Here is a 19,149-nt window from a genome sequence, read left to right on the forward strand (position 1 = left end):
ACCCCCCTAACTTAAATATAATTTACATCTAACGAAATTAATTAACTCTTATTAAATAAATGATTCCTATTTAAAGCTAAATACTTACCTGTAAAATAAATCCTAATATAGCTACAATATAAATTATAATTATATTATAGCTATTTTAGGATTAATATTTATTTTACAGGCAACTTTGTAATTATTTTAACCAGGTACAATAGCTATTAAATAGTTAAGAACTATTTAATAGTTACCTAGTTAAAAAAATTACAAATTTACCTGTAAAATAAATCCTAACCTAATATATAATTAAACCTAACACTACCCTATCAATAAATTAATTAAATAAACTACCTACAATTAACCTAACACTACACTATCAATAAATTAATTAAACACAATTCCTACAAATAAATACAATTAAATAAACTAGCTAAAGTACAAAAAATAAAAAAGAACTAAGTTACAAAAAATAAAAAAATATTTACAAACATAAGAAAAATATTACAACAATTTTAAACTAATTACACCTACTCTAAGCCCCCTAATAAAATAACAAAGCCCCCCAAAATAAAAAATTCCCTACCCTATTCTAAATTAAAAAAGTTACAAGCTCTTTTACCTTACCAGCCCTGAACAGGGCCCTTTGCGGGGCATGCCCCAAGAATTTCAGCTCTTTTGCCTGTAAAAAAAACATACAATACCCCCCCCCCCAACATTACAACCCACCACCCACATACCCCTAATCTAACCCAAACCCCCCTTAAATAAACCTAACACTAAGCCCCTGAAGATCTTCCTACCTTGTCTTCACCATCCAGGTTCACCGATCCGTCCTGAAGAGCTCCTCCGATGTCCTGATCCAAGCCCAAGCGGGGGGCTGAAGAGGTCCATGATCCGGTCAAAGTCTTCATCCAAGCGGGGCAGAAGAGGATCTTCCATCCGATTGAAGTCATCATTCAGGCGGCATCTTCTATGGTCTTCCATCCGGAGCGAAGCGGCAGGATCCTGAAGACCTCCAGCGCGGAACATCCATCCTGCCCGACGACTGAACGACGAATGACTGTTCCTTTAAGGGACGTCATCCAAGATGGCGTCCCTCGAATTCCGATTGGCTGATAGGATTCTATCAGCCAATCGGAATTAAGGTAGAAATTTTCTGATTGGCTGATGGAATCAGCCAATCAGAATCAAGTTCAATCCGATTGGCTGATCCAATCAGCCAATCAGATTGAGCTCGCATTCTATTGGCTGTTCCGATCAGCCAATAGAATGCGAGCTCAATCTGATTGGCTGATTGGATCAGCCAATCGGATTGAACTTGATTCTGATTGGCTGATTCCATCAGCCAATCAGAAAATTCCTACCTTAATTCCGATTGGCTGATAGAATCCTATCAGCCAATCGGAATTCGAGGGACGCCATCTTGGATGACGTCCCTTAAAGGAACAGTCATTCGTCGTTCAGTCGTCGGGCCGGATGGATGTTCCGCGCTGGAGGTCTTCAGGATCCTGCCGCTTCGCTCCGGATGGAAGACCATAGAAGATGACGCCTGGATGATGACTTCAATCGGATGGAAGATCCTCTTCTGCCCCGCTTGGATGAAGACTTTGACCGGATCATGGACCTCTTCAGCCCCCCGCTTGGGCTTGGATCAGGACATCGGAGGAGCTCTTCAGGACGGATCGGTGAACCTGGATGGTGAAGACAAGGTAGGAAGATCTTCAGGGGGTTAGTGTTAGGTTTATTTAAGGGGGGTTTGGGTTAGATTAGGGGTATGTGGGTGGTGGGTTGTAATGTTGGGGGGGGTGTATTGTATGTTTTTTTTACAGGCAAAAGAGCTGAAATTCTTGGGGCATGCCCCGCAAAGGGCCCTGTTCAGGGCTGGTAAGGTAAAAGAGCTTGTAACTTTTTTAATTTAGAATAGGGTAGGGAATTTTTTATTTTGGGGGGCTTTGTTATTTTATTAGGGGGCTTAGAGTAGGTGTAATTAGTTTAAAATTGTTGTAATATTTTTCTTATGTTTGTAAATATTTTTTATTTTTTGTAACTTAGTTCTTTTTTATTTTTTGTACTTTAGCTAGTTTATTTAATTGTATTTATTTGTAGGAATTGTGTTTAATTAATTTATTGATAGTGTAGTGTTAGGTTAATTGTAGGTAATTGTAGGTAGTTTATTTAATTAATTTATTGATAGGGTAGTGTTAGGTTTAATTATATCTTAGGTTAGGATTTATTTTACAGGTAAATTTGTTATTATTTTAACTAGGTAACTATTAAATAGTTCTTAACTATTTAATAGCTATTGTACCTGGTTAAAATAATTACAAAGTTGCCTGTAAAATAAATATTAATCCTAAAATAGCTATAATATAATTATAATTTATATTGTAGCTATATTAGGATTTATTTTACAGGTAAGTATTTAGCTTTAAATAGGAATCATTTATTTAATAAGAGTTAATTTATTTCGTTAGATGTAAATTATATTTAAGTTAGGGGGGTGTTAGTGTTAGGGTTAGACTTAGCTTTAGGGGTTAATACATTTATTATAGTAGCGATGAGCTCCGGTCGTCAGATTAGGGGTTAATAATTGAAGGTAGGTGTCGGCGATGTTAGGGAGGGCAGATTAGGGGTTAATAATATTTATGATAGGGTTAGTGAGGCGGGTTAGGGGTTAATAACTTTATTATAGTAGCGGTGCGGTCCGCTCGTCAGATTAGGGGTTAATAAGTGTAGGCAGGTGTCGGCGACGTTGAGGGGGGCAGATTAGGGGTTAATAAATATAATATAGGGGTCGGCGGTGTTAGGGGCAGCAGATTAGGGGTACATAGGGATAACGTAGGTGGCGGCGCTTTGCGGTCGGAAGATTAGGGGTTAATTATTTTAAGTAGCTGGCGGCGACGTTGTGGGGGGCAGGTTAGGGGTTAATAAATGTAATACAGGGGTCGGCGGGGTTAGGGGCAGCAGATTAGGGGTACATAAGTATAACGTAGGTGGCGGTCGGCAGATTAGGGGTTAAAATATTTTAATCGAGTGGCGGCGATGTGGGGGGAGCTCGGTTTAGGGGTACATAGGTAGTTTATGGGTGTTAGTGTACTTTAGGGTACAGTAGTTAAGAGCTTTATGAACCGGCGTTAGCCCAGAAAGCTCTTAACTCCTGCTATTTTCAGGCGGCTGGAGTTTTGTCGTTAGAGCTCTAACGCTCACTTCAGAAACGACTCTAAATACCGGCGTTAGGAAGATCCCATTGAAAAGATAGGATACGCAAATGGCGTAGGGGGATCTGCGGTATGGAAAAGTCGCGGCTGTAAAGTGAGCGTTAGACCCTTTAATCACTGACTCCAAATACCAGCGGGCGGCCAAAACCAGCGTTAGGAGCCTCTAACGCTGGTTTTCACGGCTACCGCAGAACTCCAAATCTAGGCCTATAAGTTTTATTGGCCTTGCAAATGTTCCTGGCAATGTGCCCGGAAGTCCGTTATCTAGGTAAGAGGCCCTAACGACCTTGCTTTGGGCTGAGCTATGGGCACAGATGCCCTTCTTATTATGACTATAGACACATTGCTTCTCAAAACTGTCTTTACCTAATTATAATAATGAGCTTGTATTTTTCCTGACAAACACTGTGTAAAATGACGCGGTCATAACGTGTCATCATGTTAACCCTGTACGCTGTAATTGTCGCCTATAAGACGTGCCTTTTATCTTTCAATAAAGGAGAATAGTTTTAGACTCATTGCTGCGTGGTCTGAAGTGCTGTTCTCTGGATATACTGATCAAATAACCCCTTCATTTCCAGCTGATATAGTATATTACAAGCCAAGCCCTGACTGACACGCTCCCCCCCTGAAAATAACACCTAACACACACCAATCCAGTAAAGCTCCCTCTGGATAGGTGGCTGGGATTCCAATACAAGATATACAAACAATGGCTTATCTGACAGATATAGCGGGGCACTTAAGGGATTCCCAATCATCCCCAATAAATGCATCTGCTATCACAGACAGGCACTTCCTGGATACCCAGTCACAAAGAAAAGAAAGGCTGCTCCCAGTGTGACACCCACTGGATACCCAAACATGCACACTCACAGAGGATGCCCTTCTGCTCCCCACTTACCCCAGATTCAGGTAGATTGTGCAGATATCAGAAACAAGCTGCTGAGGCTTGAAGTCAAATTCACTGAAATCTTTGACTTTCAGAGCACCCATCTTGGGCCCCACTAGATGCTGAAGGAAATAATTGAGCATGGAGATGATGCGCTCAGCCAGCACAGGCTGTACAAAGAGTGAGCGGATATCTGCAGAAGGAAAAGCTTACAGATGTATTATCACATCCTACAAGGTGAAATCAAGATAGTGCACTAGACTAGCTATCACGCTGACCTGTTTCAGCAGTTTACCTGAGGTTAGAAAAGCAAGCGTCCCAATCGTCTCATTTGACATGATATTGTGGAATCGAGCCAGCTGTCCAGACATAAGAAGATTGGATTCTTTTTCACGGCGACTCTCGGAACTCAGAGAGTCCCACTCCCCCCGGTCTCTTTCTATCTGCTGGATCTTAATCTTGCTCAGGTACTAACAAGGTAGTGTAAAAAGGGCAACAGTTACAGGAAGAACAAAAAGAAATGAGACAAGAACTAAAGGGATAGGACAGATAGCTAGGACAACAGGAGGCACAGGTAGAGAAAGAGTGAAAAGTACATGACAGAGAAATGAGAGAACAGAGAAAACAAGAGTGAAGCACAAACTAGAAGAAAGTTATACTGAAGCGCATAGGCAATGAGATGCTTAAAATAAAAAGAAAGCAACAGAGGCAAATATTTGGTAATGTATAGAAAAAGGGTAAAAGTACATGTAAAGTAGAGACAAAAACCAGATACAGAGAAGCCAGTAGGAAGCATAGGACAGTAAGAACGTGTAAGGGGGAGGCCCAGGCCACAGCAATAAAAGGTAGCCTCAGGCTAAAGATAGGAAGTGAAATGAGGTGCAGTTGCTATAAGAATTATGGCACAGTTGGAAGAAATGAAGTGCAGGTAAGAGTAGGAATTACAGAAAAGGCAAACATCTTTTTACTTGATGATAAATATATAGTTGTAAAAAAAAATCTGGGGTCACTGCACAATAGTCTATCGCAGCAGTGTTTGCAACTATAGTCACGTGTGCACTCATGAAGTCCTATGATCCCACCTAGGTTTACTCTTCAAGACGATACCAAGAAAATGAAGCAAATTAAATAAAAGAAGTAAATTGGAAAGTAGTTTTTAATTGCATGATCTAGCTAGACAAAAAGCAAGTAGGTAAATCTCGTATGTCCAAAGTGATAATACAGTACCTGCTACTAGAAATGTAATGTTACACTGGATGAAAGAAGTCTCAACCAACACGACACAAAATTGCCAACTAGTAAAACTTTTTAAACATACAAAGGTGACAATGTGGAAAACTTAACTCGATCTGGCAAAAATACTATTATTGAAATGAATTCATTAACTAGTTTTGGATGATGACAAATAATCCCTCAAATTCAGACAAAGATATATCTTTTCCTCATACATATGTCCATGATTGACTTTTTTTTTTAAAAGGAAAAAAAAAAAAAAAAAAAGAAGAAGAAACATGAACTCCTGCACTTTTCCAAACTACATGGACAAGACTCTGCCATATCCAGCTTCCTATATTTCAGGTGTTTTCTTTCACCAGCCATGGCTTGCATGCTAACCAAGTTATGGTAACTATTTTCTGAATGATCAAGCAGGAGTTATCAAAACGGTCATCTGCTTAAGATTTTTTAATTACCTTCAGCAGCATAATGATAAAGATTTTGTTAAGAAAATGACAGTAACAAGCCCAGACTTCTCTGGACTCACGTTTCGATTGGCTACATAAGGAAAACGTCACCTCTTAACAAAAAAATGTTTTTCCTGTGGGCTTCGTTAGCAGCTAAGAATGGCAATCGGTTGAAACAAATAAAGTAGCTTCCTACATGAAGTATCTTATACTTATATACTTATACTCATCTTATACTTCATGAATGAAAGTCCCCTTTATTTGTTTCAATAGTCAATCCTAGCGTTTCAAAAATGCTAGAATTGATTTTCACTTTAAGTATGATAGAATCACTGCAGCCTTTATTGAGGGTAACTTTCCAGAGGTATTTTACAGCAAAGGAAGGCAAAATAAATCAAGTATATCGCAATGCTGTTTTAACATTTTATTGGGAAATTAAATATTGAGTTTAAAGTGCCAGTCAATGTTCAAATTAATGTTACATAATATTGCACAATGTGCAGAATTGTGTAACATTAACCTTGCAACACCTGCAAAAGAAAAAAGGATTTTAAAGATTTAACCCCCTAAACCGTTCTTACCTTACCTTCCTTGGTAGTCTCTTCTGCTCTTCTGGTTTCTTCAACAGCGAGTCATAGGCGCGCTGTCTAATCACAACGCAATTGCTCATCCCATTGTACTAAACGTTGCACGCTCCTGTGCTGGGTAAAGCAGCCGACAGCTTTATCCAGCACAGGAGCGCGCTACATGTAGTTCAACAGCACCACCTGTTGCGCTGTGATTAGACAGCGCACCTCTGATACGCTGTTGAAGAAACCAGAAGAGCAAAAGAGGCTGGCGAGGAAGGTAAGGTAAGAACGGGTTTGGGGGTAAATCTTTGAAATTATTTTTTCTTTTGCAGGTATCACTAGGTTAATCTTACATAATTCTGCACATAGAATATGTAACATTATTTGAATGTTTACTGGCACTTTAAAATCCATTTAAAGGGACAGTAAAGTGAAAAACAAAATTTATGCTTACCTGATAAATTTATTTCCAGGGATGGAGAGTCCACGACTTCATTCCAATTACTAGTGGGATATTCAACTCCTGGCCAGTAGAAGGAGGCAAAGAGCATCCCAGCAGAGCTGTTAAGTGTCACTTCCCTTACCCATAACCCCCATTCTGCCAAAGGGAAATGGAAAAAGAAGACAACACAAGGGTATAGAGGTGCCTGAGGTTTACATAAAAAAACTGACGTCTTAAATTTAAATAAGGGTGGGGTTGTGGACTCTTCATGCCCGGAAAGAAAGAAATTTATCAGGTAAGCATACATTTTGTTTTCTTTCCTATGGCATGAAGAGTCCACTACTTCATTCCAATTACTAGTGGAAACCAATACCCAAGCTAGAGGATACAGAATGAAAAAGGAAAGGAGTACAAGACAGGCAAACCTAAACAGAAGGCACCACCGCTTAAAGAACTTTTCTCCCAAAGGAAGCCTCAGCCGAGGCAAAAGTATAAAATTTGAAGAATTTGGAAAAAGTGCGCAAGGAGGACCATGTAGCCGCCGCCTTGCAGATTTGCTCCACAGAAACTTCAATTTTGAAAGCCCAGGAAGAAGAGACAGCCCTATTGGAATAAGCCGTTATTCTTTCAGGAGGTTGTTGTCCAGCTGACTCATAAGCTAATCAGATAACGCTTCTCAACCAGAGAGAAAGGGAAGTAGAAGTAGCCTTCTGTCCCTTACGCTTATCAAAAAAAATAACAGGGCAGAAGATTGTCGTAAATCTTTAGTTGCTTGAAGGTAAAACTTTAAAAGCATGAACAACATCCAAGTTATGTAAAAGACATTCCTTCTGGGAAGAAGAATTGGGACAGAAAGAAGGAACAACAATTTCCTGATTAATATTGTGATCCGACACTACCTTAGGAAGAAAACCAAGCTTAGTATGAAGGACCGCCTTATCTGCATTAAAAATAGGATAAGGGGGATCACACTGCAGAGCCGAAAGCTCAGAGACTCTGCGAGCAGAAGAAATAGCAAGAAGGAACAAAACCTTCCAAGATAACAATTTAATATCAACAGAATGCATCGAGTCAAACGGAGCCTGTTGCAAAACTTTAAGAACAAGGTTAAGGCTCCAAGGAGGAGCAATAGATTTAAACACAGGCCTGATTCTAAACAGGGCCTGAATAAAAGATTGGACATCTAGCAAATCTTCCAGACATTTGTGCAAAAGAATAGACAGTGCATAAATCTGACCCTTCAGGTTACTGATTGACAAACCCTTCTCCAGGTCCTCCTGAAGAAAAGACAAAATTCTGGGTACCCTGACCCTACTCCAAGAAAAACCCTTTGATTCACACCAATAGAAGTATTTACGCCATACCTTATGGTAAATCTTACGAGTAACTGGTTTACGAGCTTGAAGCATGGTATCAATGACCGACTCAAAAAAACCACGCCTAGTCAAAACTAGGCGTTCAATCTCCAAGCAGTTAGCTTCAGAGAATCTAGATTTGGATGGTGGAAAGGACCCTGAGTTAGAAGGTCCTTCCTCAAAGGTAACTTCCAGGGTGGAAGAGATGATCTCTTCAACAGATCCGCAAACCAGATCCTGCGGGGCCATGCAGGAGCCATTAGAATCACAGAAGCTCTCTCCTGCTTGATACGAGCAATGGGTTGTGGAAGGAGAGCAAACAGAGAAAACAGGTACGCTAGATTGAAGATCCAAGGAACCGCCAGAGCGTCTATCAGAGTGTCTTGAGGATCTCTTGACCTTGAACCGTACCTTGGAAGCTTGGCGTTTGACTAGAGGGTTATCGTTGAGAACACCTTCGGATGGAGAGCCCACTCCCCAGGATGAAAGATCTGTCTACTCAGAAAATCCTCCTCCCAGTTGTCCACCCCTGGGATGTGGATGGCAGAGAGAAGACAATCTGGAGCTTCCGCTCACTGAAGAATGCGAGTCAACTCCTTCATAGTTAAGGAACTCAGATTTCCTCCCTGATGGTTGATGTAAGCCACAGAGGTGATGTTGTTCGACTGGAATCTGATAGACCGGACTAAATATAATTGAGACCAAGCCGTCAAGGCATTGAAGATAGCTCTCAACTCTAAGATGTTTATTGGAAGAGAAGACGCCTCCCGAGTCCACAGGCCCTCTAACCCTAACCCTGAGCTTCTAAGGAGCCCCAAACTGCTTCCCAGCCCAACAGGCTGGCGTCAGTGGTCACAATCTCCCAGGAAGATCTTAGGAAGCATGTGCCCCGAGACAGATGGTCCTGTGATATCCACCACGAAAGAGAGTCACTTGTCAGGGAATCCAGATGTATTCTCTGAGAGAGATCTGAGTGGTCTCCGTTCCATTAACTGAGCATGCATAACTGCAGAGGTCTCAGATGGAACCGGGCAAAAGGAATGATATCCATGGAAGCCACCATCAGACCAATCACCTCCATGCATTGGGCCACAGATGGATGAACAGAAGACTGGAGAGAAAGGCACGCAGCTAGAAGTTTGGATTTTCTGACATCCGTCAGAAAAATATTCATGGACAGAGAATCTATGATTGTTCCCAAGAAACACACCCTTGTGTCAGGTACTAGGAAACTCTTTTCCAGATTCACTTTCCACCAGTGGGAACTTAGAATATACAACATCTCTGTATAAGATCTTGATAGAGGAAAAGATGATGCCTGACCCAAGATGTCGTCCAAGTAAGGCGCCACCTCTATTCCTTGAGATCTGACCACTGCCAGAAGAGCCCACAGAACCTCTGTGAAGACACCGGGAGCCATAGCATGGCCGAAAGGAAGGGCAACAAACTGGAAGTGCTTGTCCAGGAAGGCAAACCTCAGAAACTGGTGATGATCCCTGTGAATGGGAACATGAATATATGCGTCCTTCAGGTCTTTGGTCGTCATGAACTAACCCTTTTGAACCAATGGAAGAATGGAACGAATGGTCTCCATTTTAAAGGACGGAACTCTGAGGAATTTGTTGCGACACTTTAGGTCTAAAATGGGACAGAAAGTTCCCTCCTTTTTTGGAACCACAAAAAGATTTGAATAGAATTCTAGGCCCTATTCCTCTACAGGAACTGGTACAATCACCACCAGGGAAGATAGGTCCTTTACGCAGTTTAAGAAGGCCTCTGTTTTCACCTGGTTTGAGGATAACCTTGATAGGATAAATATGCCCCTGGGAGGACAACTCTTGAATCCTATTCTGTAACCCTGGGATACAATGTCCACAGCCCAAGGATCTGGGACATCGCATATCCCTGACGAAAAAAAGAAAGCCTGCCCCACTTGATCAAAAATTTTGTGGGGGGGGGGGAGGACCCTTCATGCTGATTTTAAATCAGTAGAATGCTTCTTGGCTTGCTTCCACTTATTCCAAGGCTAACTGGACCTCCAGGAGGGCTTGGATTGCTCTGGCTTTCCTTTGAAGTTACAAAAGGAACGAAAATTTGAATTCTGTCGATTCTTCTTGTCCTGAGGTAAGAAAGATCCCTTTCCACCTGTAATTTCGGAAATGATCTCTGCCAGATCAGGACCAAAATAAAATCTTGCCTTTATAAGGTAAATACAGAAGCTTTGATTTGGAAGTTACATCTGCACACCAAGATTTTAACCAAAGAGCTCTGCTGGCTAAAACAGCAAAGCTAGCCATTTTGACTCCCAACCTAAGTACCTGCATGTTGGCATCACAAATAAGGGTATTATCCAATTTAAGAGCTTTGATCCTATCATGGCTCTCCTCTATAGAAGTATTTTCTGAAGGTCAGATAAGGCATCGCACCAATAAGATGCTGCCCCGGCAACCGTAGCAATACTTGCAGCTGGTTGCCACTGTAATCCCTGATGAATTTACATATCCTTTAAGTAAACCACAATCTTCTTATCCGCGGGATCCTTGAAAGAACAACTATCCCCAATAGGAATAGTAGTTCGTTTGGCTAGAGTAAAGATAGTTCCTTCTACCTTAGGCACAGTGCGCCACGAGTCAGGTATAGAGTCAGCAACAAGAAACATTTTCTTAAATACAGGGGAAGGGGAAAAAGGAATCCCTGGCTTATACCATTCCTGAGCTATAATTTCCGACATACAGTCTGGGACTGGAAAAACATCCACAGATGAAGGAACATCATAAACTCTATTAAGTTTACTAGAATATTTAGGAGTGACAGCGACAGATGAGTCAGAGTCATCCAAGGTAGCAAGTACCTCCTTCAGAGTTTAAATCTAAAATTAACCTTTTCTAAATCAGTAGTATTTTCCATTATAGATTCAGAGTCTGAGATCTCACCTTCAGAAGCCACTGAAGTATCTTCATCATCAGATAACTGAACTAGACTAACGCCTTTGCGGAGTCAGAACCCTTACTGAGAGAAATATTTTTAGACTTTTTCTTCCTCTTACCAGAAGCAGAAAAAGCTGACAAAACTGCAGAAACTGCATTAGTTATTTGCGCAGCGAAATCCCCCGGTAAATAAACACCCCATGGAGGATGTTGAGAGGAACCGCAGGGCACAGCATGTGAAACTGGTAAAGGTTGTGACTTTGAGGGGAAAGCTGAGGCATAGGTAGTACAACACTATCCTGAGAGACAGAAGGCTCTGAGAGATGAATCTTATCTTTTAATAATAACGTTTTATTTAGGCAAAGGGATCAAAAGTACACAGGAGGAATCACATTTACCTCCAAACAAAACAAAGATTTTTCAAAGGACCCACTATGTTCATTAGTGTCCATCACTATGAATTAATTGGCCCCCACAAGAGAAAAGCAAAATAAAAAAACATAATTTATGCTTACCAGATAAATTCCTTTCCTTCCTGGCAGGGAGAGTCCACAACTTCATTCCTTACTGTTGGGAAATACAACACCTGTTCACCAGGAGGAAGCAAAGACACAGCAGCCAAAGGCTTAAATATCCCTCCCACTTCTCCTATCCCCCAGTCATTCTGCCGAGGGAACAAGGAAAAGTAAGAGAAACATCAGGGTATAAAGGTGCCAAAAGAGATAATATAAAAAGGGAGCCGGCCAACAAAAATAAATTACGGGCGGGGTCGTGGACTCTCCCTGCCAGGAAGGAAAGGAATTTATCTGGTAAACATAAATTATGTTTTCCTTCAATACGGCAGGGAGAGTTCACGACTTCATTCCTTACTGTTGGGAAAACTATACCTAAGCTCCAGAGGACAACGAAAGAATAACGGGATAGAACAAAAAAGAGGTGGACCCTATTCTGAGGGCACCACAGCCTGCAAAACTTTTCTCCCGAAAGCTGCTTCAGCCTAAACAAATACATCAAAACCTGTAAAATTTAGAAAAAGTGTGCAAGGAGGACCAGGTAGCCGCCTTACAAATCTCATCCATAGAGACATCTTTCTTAAAAGCCCAGGTGGAAGCGACTGCTCTAGTACAATGAGCCATTATCCTCTCAGGAGGCTGTCACCTTGCTGTCTTATAGGCTAAACGGATGACACTCCTCAAGCAGAAAGATAAGGAAGTCGTAGTAGTTCTGCCCCTTACGCTTCCCTGTATAGATGACAAAGAGGAAGCTTTTCTGAATTTTTTAGTAGCCTGAAGATAGAACTTCAAGGCATGAACCACATCTAGATTGTGAAGCGTTCCTTCGCTGAAGAAGGATTAGGACACAAAGAAGGAACAACAAATTCTTGATTAATGTTACGATCCGACACCACCTTAGGAAGGGAACCCTAATTTAGTATGTAAAACTGCCTTTTCAGCATATAAAACAAGATAAGGGGGGGGTCACATTGCAAAGCAGAAATCTCCGAAACACTGAACGCAGAGGCAATAGCCACAAAAAAAGTACCTTCCAAGATAACAATTTAATGTCACAAGTATGCATAGGCTCAAACGGAGCCTGCTGCAAAACACAAAAAACAAGATTAGTAAGTCCTCCACACTTTATGGTAGATACGATGAGTAACTGGCTTATGAGCTTGAACCAGAGTGTCGATAATACTCTCAGAGAACCCTCTTTTGGCTAAGACTAAGCGTTCAATCTCCACGCAGTCAGTCTCAGAGAATCTAGATTTTGATGAACGAAGGGACCCTGTAACAGCAGATCTCTGTGACAAGGTAACTTCCACTGAGGAGATGAGGACATCCTACCAGATCCGCAAATCACGTCCTTCGCGGCCACAATGGAGCAATCAGAATCACTGATGCTCACTCCTGCTTGATGCCAGCCACTACACAAGGGAGAAGCGGTAATGGGGGAAAAAGATATATGAGTCTGAACCTCCATGGTACTGATAGGGCATCTATCAGTTCCGCCTGAGGATCCCTCAACCTCGACCCGTACCTGGGTAGCTTGGTATTGAGGCGGGATGCCATGAGATCTATCTCCGGCATTCCCCACTCGTGTCATATCTCTGCAAACACCTCGGGGTGGAGAGATCATTCCCCTGGGTGAAAGGATTGCCTGCTGAGGAAGTCATCTTCCCAGTTGTCCACACCCGGAATGTGGATCGCTGACAGCGTACATCTGTGAGTTTCCGCCCACTCTAGTATCTGAGATATTTCTCTCATCGCCAAGAGACTTTTCGTTCCCCCCTGATGGTTGATGTAGGCAACCGAGGTAATATTGTTTGATTGGAATCTGTACTCCTCCTGAGTCCACAGCCCTTGTGCCTTCTTGGCACCCCAAATGGCTCCCCAGTCGAAAAGGCTTGCGTCTGTAGTCACAATCTCCAAAGACGGTCTCAAGAAGCATGTGCCTTGGGACAGATGATCTGGACAGAGCCACCAAGAGAGCGAGTCTCTCGACAGGTTGTCCAGCATTATTTGTTGAGACAGATCTGAATGATTGCCGTTCTATTGTCTCAGCATGCATAGTTGTAAGGGTCTGAGATGGAATCTGACAAAGGGAATGATGTCCATACATGACACCATGAGTCCGATCACCTCCATACACTGGGCCACTGAGGGTCTCAAGGAGGCCTGGAGGGCAAGACAAGCAGTAGTTAGCTTGCAACATCTCTGATCTGTGAGAAATATTCTCATGGATATGGAGTCTATTATCATCCTCAAGAAATTCACCCTTGTACTTGGAGTAAGAGAACTCTTTTCCAAGTTTATCTTCCATCCATGTGATCTAAGAAGACTGAGAGGGGACTCCGAATGTTCTTCCGCTAGACGAAAAGATGGTGCCTGTACCAAGATATTGTCCAGGTAAGGCGCTACTGCAATACCTCGTGTTCTGGCAATGGCTAGAAGAGCCACCAGAACCTTCAAAAATATCCTTGTACAGTAGCTAGACCAAATGGAAGAGCTATGAACTGGTAGTGATGGTCCAGAAAGGCAAACCTCAGGAACTAACAATGTTCCCTGTGTATCGGAACGTGAACGTATGCATCCTTCAGGTCTATGGTGGTCATAAACTGTCCTTCCTGAACCAGAGGAAGGATTGACAGTATAGTCTCCATCTTGAAATAGGGAACACCCAGAAACTTGTTTAGGCACTTTAAGTCCAGAATTGGATGAAAAGTTCCCTCCTTTTTTGGAACCACGAAAAGGTTAGAATAAAACCCCAGACCTCTTTCTGCTGTAGGTACCAGGACAATTACTCCTACAGAGGAGAGATCCCGTACGCAACCTAAAAAGGCAGTCCTCTTTTCTGGTCTTGTAGACAGTCTGGAGAGTAGGAATCTGCCCCTGGGCAGATGAGATTTGAATCCTATCCAGTATCCCTGATATACAACCTCCAGGACCCAAGTATCCTGTTAATCCTGGAACCAAGCATCTGAAAAAAGAGACAGTCTACCCCTTACTCGATCCAATCCCGGATCGGGGACCACCCCTTCATTCCGATTTGTTCTCGGCGGGCTTCTTAGTCTGTTTGGACTTATTCCAGGACTGAGCTTCCAAGTACTCTTGGGCTGCTCGAACTTGGATGAGGATTGCTGTCGTTGTGATTTGTCAGAATGAAAATTAGACAATTGCCGTCCCTTAGACCTATTCTTCTTATCTTGCGGTAGGAAGGCACCCTTCCCTCCGGTAACTGTAGAAATAATGGAGTCAAGCCCTGGACCGAATAAAATCTTCCCCTTGAAAGGAAGAGAAAGGAGTCTGGATTTAGAAGTCATATCCGCAGACCAAGACTTCAACCAGAGAGCCCGGCAGGCTAGGAGTGCAAAGGCAAAAGTTTTTTCAATTAGGCGAATAATCTGCATATTCACGTCACAGATGAATGAGTCAGCAATTCTCAGAGCTTTAATTCTCTCCTGAATGTCCTCGAGAGGAGTCTACACCTCAATGAGCTCTGAGAGAGTGTTGCACCAGTAGGTAGCTTCTCCAGCAACCGCGGCTACAGCTGCCGCCGGTTGAAATAAAAACCCTGTATGTTGAAACATCTTCCTCAGAAAAGTTTCCAATTTCTTATCCATAGCCTCTCTAAAAGAAGAACTATCCTCCAGAGGGATAGTAGTAGTAGCCAGCATAGAAATAGCGCCAACCACCTTAGGGATGGATCCCCACAAATCTAATTGAGAGCCAGGGACTGGGAATAATTTTTTTAAAGTAGACGAGGGGGAAAAAGAAGTTCCTATTCTTTCCCATTCGTTACTAATAATGTTCACCATCTTAACTGGCACAGGAAAAGTCAGAGGGACCTTCCTGTCTTCATAAACCCTGTCTAATTTAGGGATCTTAGGTTCCTCATGAAGTTTAGCCTCTAGAACCTCTAGCATAGACAGAACCTCCTTTAATAAAAAACGCAGATGCTCAATTTTAAATCTAAAGGAGGGTTCCTCCGCTGAAGGAGGTTTAGAAACTGAAGTTTCTGACTCAGAAAGTTCACCCTCTGAAGCTACAGAGGTTAACTCATCCTCGGATAGCTGGTACATAGTAGCTAAATCCGACAAATATTTAGATGACTCTAGTTTAGGAGAACTATGTTTAACCTTTCTCTTAAGTTTGCTAGAGGGAGGTAAGGCACTCAGGGCCGCAGACACCGCCGATTGTAACTGCACGGTAAAGTCCACAGGAAAAAAAAAAAAACTCTGGATGGAGGATTAGTTGAGTCGCGGGGAACTGCATGTGGAGCGGGTAGTGTAGAAAGGGTAGTAATCTCTCGGGACACAGATTCCTGAGAGGAAGACGGCTCAGAGGGGCTAATAGCGCTATGAGTATTAGCAGGCTTGTCTCCCTTCTTATACTTTAGAACAGTGCTTAGGCAAAAGGAACAAAATTCAACAGGCAGGCAAACCACGGCCTCCTCACAATATAAACAGGAATTATTAATCAGTACAGAAGGAGCGGAACCTTCTAATGTAGTATCAGAGTTCTCCATAGCTAAGATATCCACAGAAGGAGAGACAAAAAAAAAACGCTTTTATTAAAAAAAATCCCAATGGCTGAGGCACTCACCACCTCCTAGACCCAGACAGCTAACAGTGCAAACGCTCTCCTTAGGAGTGATGTCCGCAGCAGGATCGTAGGAAAATAAAGAGACAGCACCTGGTCACGTGGTGCGTACGACAGGACTTCTCCTGCTATAAAAAAGGTCATAAGCTATTATGAGCTGTGCAACACTCAAAAATTAAAGTGAAACCTGTTTGTTCCAAGCCAAAAGCACACAGTCTATGAGCCCAAAAACTTTCACATTAAAGTAGTTATAAATAATCCCTAGCTGCTCAAATAATTTCCCTGAAGGAGGTATTAACCCTTGATCCTATTGAGGCATATATAAAACGGTCTTACCCTCCAGGATCCATGCTGTGGAACAGGCACAGCCTCGCAAGTGTGACAGTCTTGCAGCAACGCTCTGACATGGACTTGAGTGTGTAACCGCAAGCAGTGAAACTCCTCAACACTGATTGCTCAGGAGCTGTTAGGCGACAGTCTAGATGGGTTCACAGAAAAACTTTCCCTGCATCTCCAAACTCTAATTTTCATCAATACTCTCACTGAGAGGTTGACATGATTACTTAAAACTGCAGTCCTTTCTTGAAGGGAACATACCCATTACAGGACTATCGACATCTTCTGACACTTCTCTGCCACCTCCTATAGTGACGAAAGGCAAAGAGTGACTGGGGAATAGGAGAAGTGGGAGGGATACTTAAGCCATTGGCTGGGGTGTCTTTGCCTCCTCCTGGTGGCTAAGTGTTGTATTTCCCAACAGTAAGGAATCAAGTCATTGACTCTCCCTGCCTTATGGAAGGAAATAAGCCCAAAAGCAAAAAGAGTACTCTGATAAGAATACACAGTATGTACTCCGTCTGCTGAGGGCTTACCACCTCCTGAAATAGAAGATCTATCCCACTAGTATCCTGGATCCCCTATCGTTTGAAGTTACGTGTCAAGAGCAGGACCGGAGACAAGATCTTCAAAGCGGGAGCTGAAACAAACCTCATACAAACCGCTACCAACTCCGAGATCCGTAAGCGGAAGAACGGTCATGTGACCGCAACTAAAATCAACTGCGCCACAAGTACAAAGGAAATATAACTGATGCGTTTTAAAATAAAAATGAACTGTCCCCTTCCATAATAAAGAATAAAATGTCCACAATAAAAAGAAAATCTCTCAAGGAGTCCAGAAAATAAATATATGAACTCTGATGACTCTTAAGTTGAAATAAAAGTTCTAAGCCTTTATCCTGTCAGCCAAAAAACACCTCCAACTGAATGCAGTGCCCTTATACCTCCATATTCCTAATTAAGAATAAAGGAAGTCCCAATTTTTAATATCTAAGTATTAAAATCCACAGGAGATTTAACTCTAAGAGTTCTGGTACCTCTCACCTAGAAGGAAAGCACTTATCTGTGGATCCTGCCATCAGGGAATGGCTTCTAAGGTGTGGCAGATTCCTTCACGTCTACCAGGGACCTGTAGCAAAAGAAAGGACAGAGTAGCCAACTCTGGTTTTCTATAACAGGGGTAGCAATAATGTTAGAAGTTAAGCAAAGACAACCTCGCCACCTTCTAACTGCTAAAAGCCACCACTACTCTTACTAAAGAAATTGACATGGAAACAGCTAGACCCCAATCCTTGTTTACAGGGAAAAATACCCATAAAAAGGATTAAATCTTCTCAGACACTCATCTTCGCCATCCTCCCGATCACAGAGGCAAAGAATGACTGGGGGTTATGGGTAAGGGAAGTGACACTTAACAGCTCTGCTGGGGTGCTCTTTGCCTCCTCCTGCTGGCCAGGAGTTAAATATCCCACTAGTAATTGGAATGAAGTCGTGGACTCCCCATGCTATAGGAATGAAATTAAATTTTAACGATTCTGATAGAGCATTTAGTTTGCCACAATGTTTGGTTCAATATTAAACATTGTAGCACAAACATTGCTGCTATAGAGTACTTAAACATGTGCACACTCCTGAGCCCCTATGAGACCTAGATTTGCTCTTGAACAAAGGATACCAAATGAACAAAGCAATTTTGCTAACTGAAGTAATTTGGAAAGCTGTTTAAATTACACATTGTATCTAAACCAAATTGATTTACTTGTAGTTACAATATAGTAAGATAAAGAGGAGAAATTATAATATTTATAAAATTGCATTATTTCCAACAAAGGTTAAGAAAAAAAATCACTGAGCTCAGACATTCATATAGAGATTTGAGACTGCAATTAAAACCTTCCATATACATAGTAACACGAAAGCCCCGTTGCCCTCATACATTACCTGAATGGCCTCATCAAGGAGGAATACGGCATCATTCATCAACAGGTTGACGAAACGAAGAAAGAGGGGAGCATTTACAGCCTCAAGATTCTGAGAAGCATAATCTGCCAAGCTCTGTGGGCCATAAATAGAAGGAAACCATTATTTTAAATAAAAACATATTGGGTCCAGTGCAAAAAAGACCACAGAGCAAAATCTCCAACCTTGATGCTCTTACGGTAGTTGTCCTTTCCCCACATGTACTTCAAGATTGGGTACATTGGACGTCGATAATTAAATTTTTGTTCAAACTGGTGGGGATCACCTGCAAAAATAAATATTCTTTCACTTCACATGACTCCAGGTCACCAACACAGTGTTTAATGATGATAAATGTGTGCATGCAGCAGGTGGCAGTACCTGAACTTGCTAACCCCGTGAATGTTCAGTGGTTTGCATTGTCTTGCCTCAATGACTGGTGCATACTGTGGATTGCAGTGTCTGGTCTTCATGACTAGTGTATGGGTGTCAGTGTCTGCCCTGATAGTTTTGTGTGTGTGTAGTGAATAGCAGTGTTATTCCTTGATGACTGTTGCATACATTGGGCGGTAGTGCCTGGCCTTCATTGTGGGTGGGTGTAGTGGATCACAGTGTTTAGCTCTGTTAATGTCATAATGTATATATGTGTGAATAGTAGTATAAGTCTATGATTACAGCAAGGT

At 42.0% G+C, this 19,149-nt stretch overlaps 1 protein-coding gene across 2 annotated transcripts in view; it reads right to left on the reverse strand.

Annotated features, from left to right (window-relative positions):
• Positions 1-19,149, reverse strand: part of UBE4A (ubiquitination factor E4A) — a 90,994-nt gene that overhangs the window by 32,644 nt on the left and 39,201 nt on the right. For both annotated transcript variants that reach the window (XM_053691291.1, XM_053691290.1), the window contains exons 14-17: positions 18,652-18,752; positions 18,449-18,562; positions 4,391-4,565; positions 4,108-4,288 (exon numbers count right to left, since the gene is read on the reverse strand). In XM_053691291.1, the coding sequence (XP_053547266.1) occupies positions 4,108-4,288; positions 4,391-4,565; positions 18,449-18,562; positions 18,652-18,752 (571 nt within the window). The remainder of the gene's footprint in view (positions 1-4,107; positions 4,289-4,390; positions 4,566-18,448; positions 18,563-18,651; positions 18,753-19,149) is intronic.

Source organism: Bombina bombina, chromosome 8, assembly GCF_027579735.1.
Source record: "Bombina bombina isolate aBomBom1 chromosome 8, aBomBom1.pri, whole genome shotgun sequence".
In the NCBI taxonomy this organism is placed as follows: Eukaryota; Metazoa; Chordata; class Amphibia; order Anura; family Bombinatoridae; genus Bombina; species Bombina bombina.